The sequence below is a fragment of the Empidonax traillii genome, unplaced genomic scaffold (assembly GCF_003031625.1).
Source record: "Empidonax traillii isolate 1590-97213 ecotype Southwest subspecies unplaced genomic scaffold, ASM303162v1 scaffold52:size1600334, whole genome shotgun sequence".
In the NCBI taxonomy this organism is placed as follows: domain Eukaryota; kingdom Metazoa; phylum Chordata; class Aves; order Passeriformes; family Tyrannidae; genus Empidonax; species Empidonax traillii.
The window spans coordinates 1249238-1261182 of NW_020955245.1; the positions used below are offsets into that span (position 1 = coordinate 1249238).

General features: G+C 51.9%; 3 protein-coding genes and 5 non-coding genes across 8 annotated transcripts in view; 1 reads left to right on the forward strand and 7 right to left on the reverse strand.

The window, feature by feature from the left end:
- MAP2K1 (mitogen-activated protein kinase kinase 1) overlaps nt 1-2300 on the forward strand; it is a 28402-nt gene extending 26102 nt beyond the window's left edge. Inside the window, exons 10-11 of the mRNA XM_027879257.1 lie at nt 391-436; nt 1378-2300. Coding sequence (XP_027735058.1) covers nt 391-436; nt 1378-1491 — 160 coding nt within the window. The 3' untranslated portion in view covers nt 1492-2300. The remainder of the gene's footprint in view (nt 1-390; nt 437-1377) is intronic.
- Nucleotides 2301-4021: 1721 nt separating this feature from the next.
- SNAPC5 (small nuclear RNA activating complex polypeptide 5) lies at nt 4022-5644 on the reverse strand. Its single transcript, XM_027879259.1, has 3 exons — nt 5526-5644; nt 4776-4865; nt 4022-4288 (listed from the first exon to the last, which is right to left on the reverse strand). The coding sequence occupies exons 1-3, from the start codon at nt 5613-5615 to the stop codon at nt 4181-4183; spliced, it is 288 nt and encodes a 95-aa protein (XP_027735060.1). The 5' UTR covers nt 5616-5644; the 3' UTR covers nt 4022-4180.
- Nucleotides 5645-5883: 239 nt separating this feature from the next.
- Nucleotides 5884-11748, reverse strand: RPL4 (ribosomal protein L4). The gene is made up of 10 exons (XM_027879258.1): nt 11651-11748; nt 9740-9911; nt 8813-8919; nt 8376-8514; nt 7606-7730; nt 7279-7408; nt 6727-6883; nt 6499-6582; nt 6170-6290; nt 5884-6089 (listed from the first exon to the last, which is right to left on the reverse strand). The coding sequence occupies exons 1-10, from the start codon at nt 11651-11653 to the stop codon at nt 5952-5954; spliced, it is 1176 nt and encodes a 391-aa protein (XP_027735059.1). The 5' UTR covers nt 11654-11748; the 3' UTR covers nt 5884-5951.
- Nucleotides 7168-7238, reverse strand: LOC114055300. The gene has a single exon (XR_003570701.1). It is a non-coding gene; the product is annotated as a small nucleolar RNA SNORD18 (small nucleolar RNA).
- On the reverse strand, nt 7939-8009 carry LOC114055298. The gene has a single exon (XR_003570700.1). It is a non-coding gene; the product is annotated as a small nucleolar RNA SNORD18 (small nucleolar RNA).
- On the reverse strand, nt 8575-8674 carry LOC114055301. The gene has a single exon (XR_003570702.1). It is a non-coding gene; the product is annotated as a small nucleolar RNA SNORD16 (small nucleolar RNA).
- Nucleotides 8995-9065, reverse strand: LOC114055296. The gene has a single exon (XR_003570698.1). It is a non-coding gene; the product is annotated as a small nucleolar RNA SNORD18 (small nucleolar RNA).
- LOC114055302 lies at nt 9982-10081 on the reverse strand. Its single transcript, XR_003570703.1, has one exon. It is a non-coding gene; the product is annotated as a small nucleolar RNA SNORD16 (small nucleolar RNA).
- Nucleotides 11749-11945: the final 197 nt, after the last annotated feature.

Consider the following 11945-nt stretch of genomic DNA (forward strand, 5'->3'; position numbering starts at 1 on the left):
TTGAAAAGTTAGTTTATTTATGAAATCTATGTATTTCCAGTTTCCAAAAGGAAGGACAACAATGCCCCAGCCTTACCTGAGCACAAAAAGCCTTGGGTAAAAAACCCTGGCAGTGAAGTGGTTCCTGTTGTTTTTATTTACATGAGGATTTCTCTCTCCAGCTTGGGTGCAGACACTCCTGCTGCCTCCCCTGAACAGTGTCACCACTGAGGGTTTCACCCCTAAATCTGTACCTGTGCAACCCCCAGAAGGGAATCACAGCCCCAGATCCGTGTTTGGGGGTCACCACAATGCTTTTATCAGAGCAGGACACACCCAGCACGATACAACCCCGTGTTTGTTCTCAAAGGGAACAGTGTGTAACTTGTGCAACACTTTGTGTTTTCCCAGTTTAATTAAAAACCCTGCTGAGAGAGCCGACCTGAAGCAGCTGATGGTAAGTGCATGTTCTTCCTATGAATTAAGACCCCCCTTCCCTGCAGGTTGGGCTTCCTCAGCTGCCCCGCATCAGGTCAGGGCTGCAGGTTCCACACACTCCCAGAACGGGGAGAGTCAAGGAGACCAAAACAGGGGGGGTTTGGGGTCTGCCTTGGGATAATCACAATTAGTCTTATGACTTAGTGCTTATAAATCAATTATCAGAAGAGTCCTCTCTTGGATTTATCAGTCATTAATAAAGTATATAAATGATTACTTTTAGGGTGACAGAAGAACAAAATTCCTCATAGTGTATTAATAGTTAAATGCATTTTTATCGTCTGTTATGAAACACGAAACTTCTCTCTTTTTGCCAGCTTTGCCTTGCAAAATCTGTAGAATCAGACACAAACCAACCCTGCATTTTTTCACGAGTGTCAGTGAATCTTTTTCATGGTTCTAAGTGCAATGCCAGGACTTGAGCTGTGCTGCAGAAAATCAGCAGCACAATTCTCCCTGCCCCGTGGTGCAAAATGCAAAGAGCCTGTGTTCCAAAAAGCCTCTCAGAGCACAGGCAGGCGTTTTCCAGGGTATTATCTCAAGTGGCTGAGTCACATCCTTATCACACTGAGTGGTGTGAGTGCTCTCTGCAGCAGGCTCTGTGTGGGCAGGATTCCTCTGCAATGGTAATGCTCTGCCATGTGCACGTTTCATGTGCTGCTTGTTTCTGTATCTTGCAGAAAAGGATTGCAGAAGGCTAGTTAGGGATGGATACTCCTCTGGAATACTTTGGTTGTTTCTGTGTCCTCCAGGAAAGCTCTCCTGTCACTCCAAGTGCCCCGCCGGGTTTTATTACTTAGCTCGACTCCTGCAAGTGGCTTGATTGGGTTTCTTGTGTTTTGTGGGGTTGTTACTGAGCAGACCGAGTGCCTGACTAACCTGCTGTTCTCCTGTGCTCAGATCCACGCTTTCATTAAGAGGTCTGAAGCAGAGGAGGTGGATTTTGCGGGGTGGCTTTGCTCCACCATCGGCCTTAACCAGCCCAGCACCCCCACGCACGCCGCCGGAGTCTGAGCTGGGGCAGCAGCTCCTGGGCTGTCCCCTGGGCACAGAGATGCTGCTCCAGTCCCACCCCCTCAGCTTGTACCTGTTCAAACATGTATTTCACCTCCTAAGGAAGAATGTCTTGATTAGCATGTGCCAAAACGGTTTTCAACTTCGTCCTCAACTAATTGGTATCGTTTCGGGTCCCGTTCGTTCACTGCCCAAAACGTGAGCTGTGTGAGTTCAGTGCTTGCTGATTTTAGGTGATTATGGATATTCTTTCTTAATGAAACTTGAACTGGGGGAGGGGGTTTGCCCCCCCAGCTCGTTGGAACTTTCTCCAGACTCTTTGTAAATCGTTGGTACTTCAATCATGCTTTCCCTGGTCTCCCCCTGCAGAACGGGATAGGGATGCTCCCAAACTTGTCTGTCGAGCTTTGCTGCTGCCCAACTGTACCTGAAAGTTAGGCCTGAGGGTTCCAATTGTGCTCTTGTTCAGAGATCTCTCTCTTTCCAGGTGAAGAAGGCAAGAGCTCTGCATTTCTTGGAATGTACAGGGCAATATTCTAATTGTAGACTTGTTCATATTTCTATATTTATTTTTCAAACATATCATCCTCCTTGGGTTTAGTGATGTTTGTCTTTCTAATTGATTTTTAAAAGTTAGTTCTTGGAAATGTCCTATGGAATCAAGACAATGATCCAAGCACTTTGCTTTCTTTTAACCTAAAGATTCATGACAACTGTGTTTAGTGTCTAAAATGTATGAAGATCCTCTATTGTTTTATTCTCTCAGATGTTTAGCAATGGGTTCTCTTAATAAATATATTATCAAGTAACTCCTTGAAGCTTTCTTTTAAGACTCAAAAAAAAAAAAAAAAACCAAACTTAACCAAGGCTTTAATCTGCTCACTGCACTTCACAGTGTTCTCCTGATCAGGAAATGCCTGGAATTCTTTCCCAAAAGGAATCCCCAGCAGCCTGGACATGAACTTCCACATGGCCAGCAGTATTGAATATCAAAGGGACAGAACATCCCTTAGCCCAGCAGAGCAGGAAGTGACTCATTGACACATCCAAGGTCCCTCCAGCTTGTCCTGGCTGGAATGGGGCTGCTGGAGCAGTGCCAGCTGAGCAGTGTGTAAATTAAACCCTTCCCTCAGCTTTGCACGTGGATCACACACACAACTCCACTGTTTGGTAAATGAAATGTGCAGTGTGGGAACAGCAAATCTTTAGGGGTTTAACACCCACTTCCCATGTCCCCCCCCCCCAAAACCAGCAATAATCTGGACACTGCAGGCACAGGTGTACGGAGGGACAGCAGGGAAAGAACTTTATTGCAACATGCAACAGGACTGGTCTGTTGGAACCCAAAAGCAAGCAGGGGGCTCGTTCACTAAAGGCATCAGGAATTATATCCATGGAAATTACTCTGCACCATGCTGGGCACAAATAACACTTCTCACAGTCCAAATCACCCTTTGGAGCAGAGATGTGCCAAGAAAGGCCAGGCTGGCCCCTGAGCTCCTCCCAAACCAGCTCTTCCCACCCAGACCTGCAGGGAGTTATTGGGCACTCCGTGACATTTTCAGCTCAGACTTTTGGGGGTTTTTACCAGTCAGGCTTGGGAAAGCTTTGCTAAAACTTCTGCACTCCTTCAGACATCCAGGATCCTCAAAGCCCAGTTAGTCTAGTACAGGATGAAGCTGCATTTACATCCCAACATTCGGTTTCTATTAGTACCCACCAAATAAAGGACACATCAACAATCTCTCATTGAGCAGGGGCAGGAACTCACTGGAGGCTCAGTGGTGTGCTCTGCCCACAGCCAGCATTCCAGACCCTTCTCCCAGTACAGAAATCGTGGAGGAGACTTCACTTTCCATTCATAACTAAGCTCTTAAACTCCTCCTCAAAGATCCCAGGAAAGCAGGTGGCACTGCCCTGATTTATGAGGTTACCGTGAGAGGAAAAGCAAATAACACCAATTTAAGAGCATCAGTTCCTTGATACAAGCACCAATTTCTGCTGTACAATTTGTGGACAAATAAAAGGCTCCTTGGCTGCTACTCTGAAGAGCAGGAAGCAGAAAGAACTTCCCTGGCCAGACTGACAGTACTGAAGAGCACCAGTGGGGACAGAGGGACCTCAGGGCTGCCCTCACCCTTGGGTTGGTGGTGCTGGACCTGCACTCCCAGGGCACTGGGAGCGACTCCAGTTTTCCATGGAGCAACCCTGGACACATCTTATCTCACCACTCATCCAGGATTCCCAGTTTAGGCAGGTGAGGTTGTAACATAATAACTGGTGGAGCACCTGGTTGTGTTTGTCAGCATCAGGAAACGAGAGCAGGCGAGTTATTGCTTTCAGTGTCCACGTTCAATGGGTCTGGCTGATTAATTACCTCTCCCTTCCCCCACCCAAGGATGCTGTAAAAAGCTACATTAGGTTTTCAGTGTGGAATGGATTGTGCTACATATTTGTGCAGCAGGCTTTCATGTCACATCTTAACATTTTAACATCTGAGTCAAGATGTGCCCAGCCTGTGACATTGGAGTGCTGGGTGTCACTGCCCTGGACTCTGCCTCACGGATCACACAGTTCATATCCACACACAGCACGACATGGAAATCACCTGGTGAGTTTTAAATGAATGCAGAAGAAATTCCTGAGTCTGTATCAAAAACCAGCTCTGGTTTTTTTTTCCCCCCCTCTCTCAAGAATCGGATTCTTCCTCCTCTTCCTCCTCCTCCTGATGGCCCTGAAGGCTGAGGTGTAGCTCGGTTTGGTTGATGGCAGCCTCGTTGTCCATCTGCCCAAGAGTCTGGCACGAGAAAAGAGCTGATTATCAGACCCCAAATCACTTCTCAAATCAGCACTGAGGCTGTGCAGTCCCAGCGTTAATCAGAGCTCTGTGAGCTGCTGGCTGAGCCCTTCCCAGCCACCAGCACTTGGTCATGGAGGAGTTCAGCTGGTCCAGGCTGACCCTGCATTTAGTGCAAAACTCAGAGGGAATCTGAGCCTCCATCCCACCATCAGTGGCTACCCCAGTGTTCATTACACACATCAGACATCATTAATGAGCAGAGAACTAAACCTACACCAAAGTGGTGCCTCCCAACCCCCTGGAAACGGGGATGGGAAAAGGCAAACCCCTCGAAACACAAACCAGCCCCAGAACAGGCATTTTACAGCTGAGCTTTGCAGTGACAGACGAGTCGACACGAGGAACGTGAACACCCCCAGCCACAGCTGAGCCCCCACCCTGGGACCAGCCGGGCCCTCCCCGGCCCAGGCACGACCCCCCTCACCTGCTGAGCGTCCCCTGCGAGGGCTGAGGAGGGGACAGCGACGTTCTCCTCGCTGGATCTGATCATGGACTGCAGCGCCAGCTCCTCCACCTGGGAACAGGGAGCAGCACAACCCTCAGCACCGCCTGGATTCTGCCGAAACATTCAACGTGCAAACCCGGCCCCCAGCGCGGGGGATTTCACACTCCACAACGCTTTTCGCTCAGACTCTCAGGGTTTTTTACCTGTCAGTCTTGGAAAAGCTTTTGTTTCCTTCTGCTCTGCTGGTCTAAGCTCCTTCATTACCGTGCCCAGGATTCTCAAAACCCAGTTAGGCTTTAGTTCAGCTACCTCAGGCTCACTGTCCCTTCTCTGTGCAACAGCCAAGAAGGCAAATCATACAATTCCATTCACCTCTTGTATCCAACATACACTCACAATTCCATTCAGCTCTTGTATCCAACACACACTCACAATTCCCAGTACCCCCTGGAGATGCACCCTACAAACCACAGGTGTACCGTACACCTGGGGAGGTAAATGTGAGCGTATCCCCTGGGAGCAGCAGCAGATGGATCCCACTTTCACCCGGCGCACTGAGGGCATTTACCGGTGTCCTTTAACGCGGTCTAACCCGCGCAGGGACCATCGTGCCGCTGCTTCCCGGCCCGGAGCCGGGAGAGAACGGGCCCGTACCGCGGGGGAGGCCCGGCCCCGCCGCTCCCATCCCGCTCCCGGTCCCCACTGCCATCCCCTGCCGTCCCCGCGCACCCGCAGCCTGCGGAGCTGGTCGTGCAGCGCCGCCTTGACCCGCAGCAGCGTCTCCTCCTCCCTGCGCAGCTCCTGCAGCCGGCTCAGCATGGTGGGCCCCGCCGCCCCCGCCCCGCCCCGCCCGGCCCGGCCCGGCCCGGCCCGGCCCGGCCCCGCAGCGCCCCCGGCGCGGGGGAGGAGGCACCGCAGCCCCGGTGACGTCACGCACCACATCCCCGCGGCGGTGCTGCCCCCGCGCGGCCGCGGCCGCTCACGGCACCCGCAGCGCGACCGGCACGACGGGCCCGCCCTGTTTCCACTCTCACTTCACCAGTTTCCTCCTCAGCTCTTGCTCACCCAACACCCACAACCGACACCGTTTCTCTGTTCCAACTACATTTATTAATTGCCAGCCCCGGGCACGGCCCCAGGGCAGCCCCGCGGTGCTCACGCTTCGGCCTTGGCCTTGCCCGTGGGCTTGGCCGCCTTCGGCCTCTTGGCTGCAGGCTCTGCCTTGGGCGCAGGTGGGGCCTGCGCTGCCAGCTTGGCCTTGGCCTTGGCTTTCTTCTCTTCCTTGAGTTTGTGCTGCAAAGGACAGAGAGGTGATCAGTGTGACACCCGAAGCACCACCCCAGGCGTGCCCATCCCGCTGCCCCCTCGCTCACGTTCTGGGCATGCCGCAGGATGGTGTTGCGGCGCATGGTCTTGGCGTAGGGGTTCAACTTGATCATAATCCTCAGGTTCTTCAGCGGGTTCTTCTTCAGGACCCTGCGCTGAATCTTCTTCCTGAAAAGCACAGACATGGAGTGTCACCTTATTTTGTAGTGGCAGCTCTGAGAGATTCTCCCTGAAATTTGGGCAGCCTAAATTCCTGGTGTTTATACCCAGAAATGAAGAAATCCCAGCGCGGAGATTTCTGACCCCACAACAAGACCTCATGTTAAGCAACGACCAGAGAAATCACACATCACATTCCTTAGACAAAAACACTTACTTTGGAGCACGCAGGGCCTTCTGGATTTCTTGGCTTCTCATGATTCTTCCGATATCTGTATTGGTCATCTTGTGCATTGGCAGGCTGCGAAACAAACATTCCAAGTGTGAGCGGGTGACACAACCACGGCTGACTCCCTGAGAACAGGCACTCAGGAAGAAGTCCCAGTGTCCTTTTTCCCCCCAGCCCCTGGGCTGCTCTCCCAGCTGTGTGAGGGGCTGCACTCACTTGTAGTCGCTCTTGAGCGTGGCCGCCTTGCGCCAGGTGCCGTACAGGTCGTCGAGCTTGCGGAAGGCGCTCTCTGTCCAGATGCAGAAGCGCCCCACGTGGCCCCCGGGAGCGAGTCGCAGCAGGTTCAGCTTGTTCACGTTCAGGAGAGTAATTCCTGCAGCAAACCAGGCAGAGAAATCCCTTTAATTTGTAATTAAATCAAGGAGGACACAGAAACGCTGTGGCTTTTCAGCTTTGACGCTACAGAGCCACACACCCCCATGTGTGGAAATCTATTATTCAATTAATAGCAATCACTATTTTTCCAGATAAAAACTCGACAGGCTCATTTTTAACTGCCCCAAATGCAGTTCAGGGTGAACAGCTGTGACATTTGTCACAAACACCCTCAGTACCACCAGAACAGGTTGTTACAAAGAGCATTATCAGCCACTGCGGCGGGTCAGAACTTCCACTCAGTCATGTGGTTCAGAAACACGGACCAATGAAGTGGAATCTCATCATTCCAGGCAGTGCCCTGCTGGAGGAGCGGGTGTGTCCCACAGGTACCTGGGATGTTGCGGAAGGCCCTGATGATGCCGTTGTCCTCGTTGTAGATGATGCAGGGCCCCCTGCGCTGGATGCGCCGGCGGTTCCTCATCTTGCCCTTCCCGGCCCTCATGCGCTGGGAGGCGTAAACCTGGCAAAGGGGGATACCTGTGAGCGCCCCAACAGCTCAAATCCCACCAGGCACACCCCACCCTAGACTGCTTCAGTCAGAACGTCACCATCGTCACTGCATATCTGTAACACGGACCAGTGAGGAGTTCATCACTCTCTGGGGTCAAAACACAACTGTTTGGAATTCCCTCTTGGAAACACATCTGATCAACTCACCTTTTTGATGTCATTCCAAGCTTTAAGTTTCTTAAGGAGCAGAACGGCTTCCTTGGTTTTCTTGTAACCCTCCACTTTGTCCTCAACAACGAGGGGGAGTTCTGGGATCTCCTCGATGCGGTGACCTAACAAGAGACTGTGTTACCACTGACCTTGGCTGGACCCACGTGTGAAAGTCATTGCCTTGGGAATTCACAAATGATACAACACAATAAACTGGAAATTAAATTTTTCATTCAGCACTGGTCTGGTGGCCTAGAACAGAAAGAGGGTCATTCAGAGAGTGACAAAACTGTGATCCCCCCTAAAGTCAGAGATGCTCAACTCCAGGCACCAATCAGAACTTCCACACAGTCATGTGGTTCAGAAACACGGACCAATGAAGTGGAATCTCATCATTTCAGTAAAACAAATCTCAGTTATTATTCAGAGAAATTTATTCCTAGTATATTAACATACTTGATCCTGACCTAAGATGTTTAACATACTCATTTTTAAGCCTGATGCTCCATTTGGAGGTGCAACTTGGCACTGCTGTCCAATGAAATGACTGAATTAATATTCAGGCACAGCAACCCCAGCAGTGAAGTTGCAGCAGAGTCTCACAGGTCTGTCTCAGACAGGACTTGCTGTACCTGAGCATTAAGCAAACCTTTGCTTCCATGCACAGAAAGACAACGGCACTGCCATGCAGTGCAAAACTCCTCTGGAGTCACCACACGGTACCCAATGCTGGCTCAGGCAAACATTCCCAGAGACAGAATTCCCACCTTTGGACATGACCAGAGCTGGCAGGGCAGATGCAGCCAGAGCAGAGCAGATGGCATACCGCTTCTGCGTGATGTTCACTCTGCGGTGCCAGCGCCGCCAGGTCTTGGTGGGAGCGAACATGCGGCCGCCTCGGCACATCTGACGTGGAGTTAAGGACAACCCTTTGGAATACTCTTCCCAAAGTGACTCTTTAGTGCTTGCTCAGCGTTAGTGGGTCGTCAGCCACCTGTGCCAGGACTCTGACAGCAGGCAACTGTCCCTGAGCACAGAGTAAGACGCAAATTACGACATCACGGCAAGACTGGACGTATCAGGTGGTTCAGGAGGTGCAGAGGCAACCCCTGGAGGATCCCAGTTCACTTTTAGAGACTCAGGAATAACTTTTCAGCTGGCTGAGCTGAGTGCCCCTGCTGGAAGCACAGCCATGGAAGGATACGTTCCCGAAGGCCCCCTGGCCGGAGCGGTGAGTGCCACCCCCTCGGACGCGGGGGATGCGAGCGACGGCCCTGCCGGTACCCCAGGACTCAGCACTGGTCTGGTGACCTGCAAGAGACACAGGGGCATTCACAGTGACAGCACTGACCCCCCCAAAGGCAGGGACCTGCTCAGCTCCAGGCACCAATCAGAACTTCCACACAATCATGTGGTTCAGAAACACGGACCAATGAAGTGGAACCTCATCATTTCAGCAGAACAGCCCGGATCAGATAAAGTTATTCTCAGCATATTAATGTACTTGCTGCTGACTTAAGATGTGTAACACACTCATTTTTAAGCTTGATCCTCCATTTGGAGCACTTGGCACTGCTGTTCTTAGTGGGTTAAAAACCTTAGAAATGCCAGGCAGCGGAAGGATTTCAGGAAAAATTATTCCAAGGTCGAGAACACCAGACTTAACAAAGAAAATTTTAACGGTGCTTTGAACACCAGGCCTGAGAAAGACCTGCCCTCTGCTCCTCCTTGAGCTTTATCATCACACAATTTAGAACTGAGATAATTAACAATGTTAATAACCAGAATCCTACTAAAAGTGCTTCTTTAATTCCAATTCCCAGGTGTTAGACACCAGATCAATTATTACTGGCTCAGAACCACCCTGTGGTGGGTCAAACTTCACCAAGGTGGGGTGGCATCACATCCCCCAGGGCAGCCCCAGGAGCCCTAAACGAATACAGAAATCCCTTGGGAAGGAACCCATGGCTTCCCTTGACGCCACCCCGAGGTACTGAAGACCCCAAATCTACGTATTTAGGTACAACTCGTGGCCGAGCCGGTGAGGCAGCAGCTCCCAGGGGTGAGGAATCCCTGGAGTGCTGCAGGGAGCCGTGGCTGCCGTGGTGGTGGTGGTGGTGGTGCCGGGTACCTGCGAGCTCGCTGACGGCATAGGGCTGCCGGTTGTTCTTGCGCAGATTGGTGTGCACGAAGTTCACCACGTCGGGCCGGATCGGCGCCTTGAACACGGCGGGGAGGGTCACATTCTTCCCCGAGGCCTCCCCCTTCTCCGAGTACACCGAGATCAGCGGCCGAGCACAAGCCTGGGGAGGGTGAACTCTTAGCACAGGGACAGGCAATTCCTGAATTCCTGGCTCGCCAGGGTCGGGATATTGCTCAGAACTCAGGAGTCGTCACCCAGCAGTGCCAGCTCACCGACAGCAGGCAACTGTCACTGAGCACTGGGTAGGACGCAAATTACGTCATCACAGCAATGCTCCCGCTCCACGTGGGAGTGGGAAACTCCACAGCACAATCCACAGCCACAAACTACACCCCAGCTTTCAAATTCAAGAGATTTCCAAGGAATCTTGGCAGAACCACTCCAGCACTGAATCTCGGCCCTCTCTGATTAACACCTTTCTAAGCTACTTCCCACTCGCTGTTAAACAGCCCATGGAAAGCCCACATGTGGCTACCTGGATATTTCATTAATATTAGCATTATTTAGGTTTCAGATTTCATTGATTCCCAATGAATTCAGGCAGAATTACTCTAGGATTGAATCTCTGCACTCTTTAATTAACACCACCTTAACTCCTTCTCTGAACTATTTCTCACCTGCTGCTAAAAAGTCCATGGACGACCCACCTGTTTGTCTGGACAAATATTTACTTAGATAATTCATTTATTAATATTAGCATTACTTAGGTTTCAAATTTAATAGATTTCCAAGGAATTTGGGCAGAATCACTCTAGGACTGAATCTGTGCACTCTTTACAAACACTTTCCAAACTACTTCCCACCTGCTGTTAAATAGCCCATGGAAAAGCAACCTCTGTTTATTTAGATAAATACTTATTTAGATAATTCATTTATTAACATTATTTGGATTATGTTCAACAGCTGAAATGCTGTAACCAACTTCTCCAACACAATTCAGACACTCTCAATGACTGCAGGCTATCAAACTGTCAGTGAAGTTTGGGCTCCCTGAAAATTCCTGGCGTTTCAAAATCTGCAGGGTGAGGACTTAAACTGCCCTCAGCACCAGTTGCCTGAAAAAAAGAGGCTGAGAGGATGCACCAAAATTAGTTTGCCAGTGTGAACAGCACCCTTTAAAAAAGAATGTTTTAGCATTACACTGTATTATTCCTTCCCTTTCCCATCCAAAATTCGCTTTGGAGGTATTGAAAAAACTAAACCCCTTTAAAATTAACCAGCTCGTGGCGATGGAAGTCCTATCTGTGCGTGTGGCTCTGGCCCTGCCGTGGGTGCAGAGCCCCACACGAGCAGCAAACCCGAGTGGGGTGAAGGGACCAGAGTACAGCCTGAACTGTTACTGGCAGGAAAAGCTGTTCATCTGCAAACTGGTTCCAGACCAAGGCCTCCTATAGCCTGTTTCGCAATAAAATAAGTTAGAAAAGGTTAAAAAAAACACAAACAGGGAGTTTAGAGAAGCCGTTCTTCTTCACTCTACGTGGGCCCAAACGCTCCCGTGGGGCCTGTTTTGCTTTAGAGTAACACGTGATTCAACTAAAAGGCCCTTCCAGGTGGCGATGGGGGCCCAAATCCCGCTGTGCCCTAAGAAGGGGGGATATTTTGGGCCCCCACGCCGAGCTCTGGCCCGGCCCGGTCCCTCCCGGTCCCCACGCGGCCGCTGACGGGTCCAAAATGGCGGCCGCGCTCCCCACGCCGCCAGCGCGGCCCGAGCGCTGCCCGCGGCGCGGCCCTGCCGGCCAGGCCGGGCTTCCCCGGCCCAGCCCCGCTGCCGCTCCGGCTCCCTCGGCCCCCCGCGCTGCCCGGTGCCGGCTCTGCTGCCCCGGCCCGGCGCTCCCTCACCATGGCGGCGCCGCCGGAGCTGATCGTGGCCGCCCGTCCGCGCCGCGCCCCACCCGGAAAAGGAAGGACGCGTCACCCTCCTGTACTTATCATCTATGTCCCTCCGCGCCGGGCGCGCCGCTTCTGCCGCGCCCGCCGGTCGATTCCCGACCCAGCCCCAACCCCAGCCGGGATTCCGGGCAGCCCCCGGTCTCTTCGGCTCCGCCGCGTCTCTCGGTGCCCTCCCGAGCCCTCCGGCCGCCTCTGTCCTTCTCTACCCCCTCCCAAAGCGGGGGACTCTTTTCCGGCGGAGGGA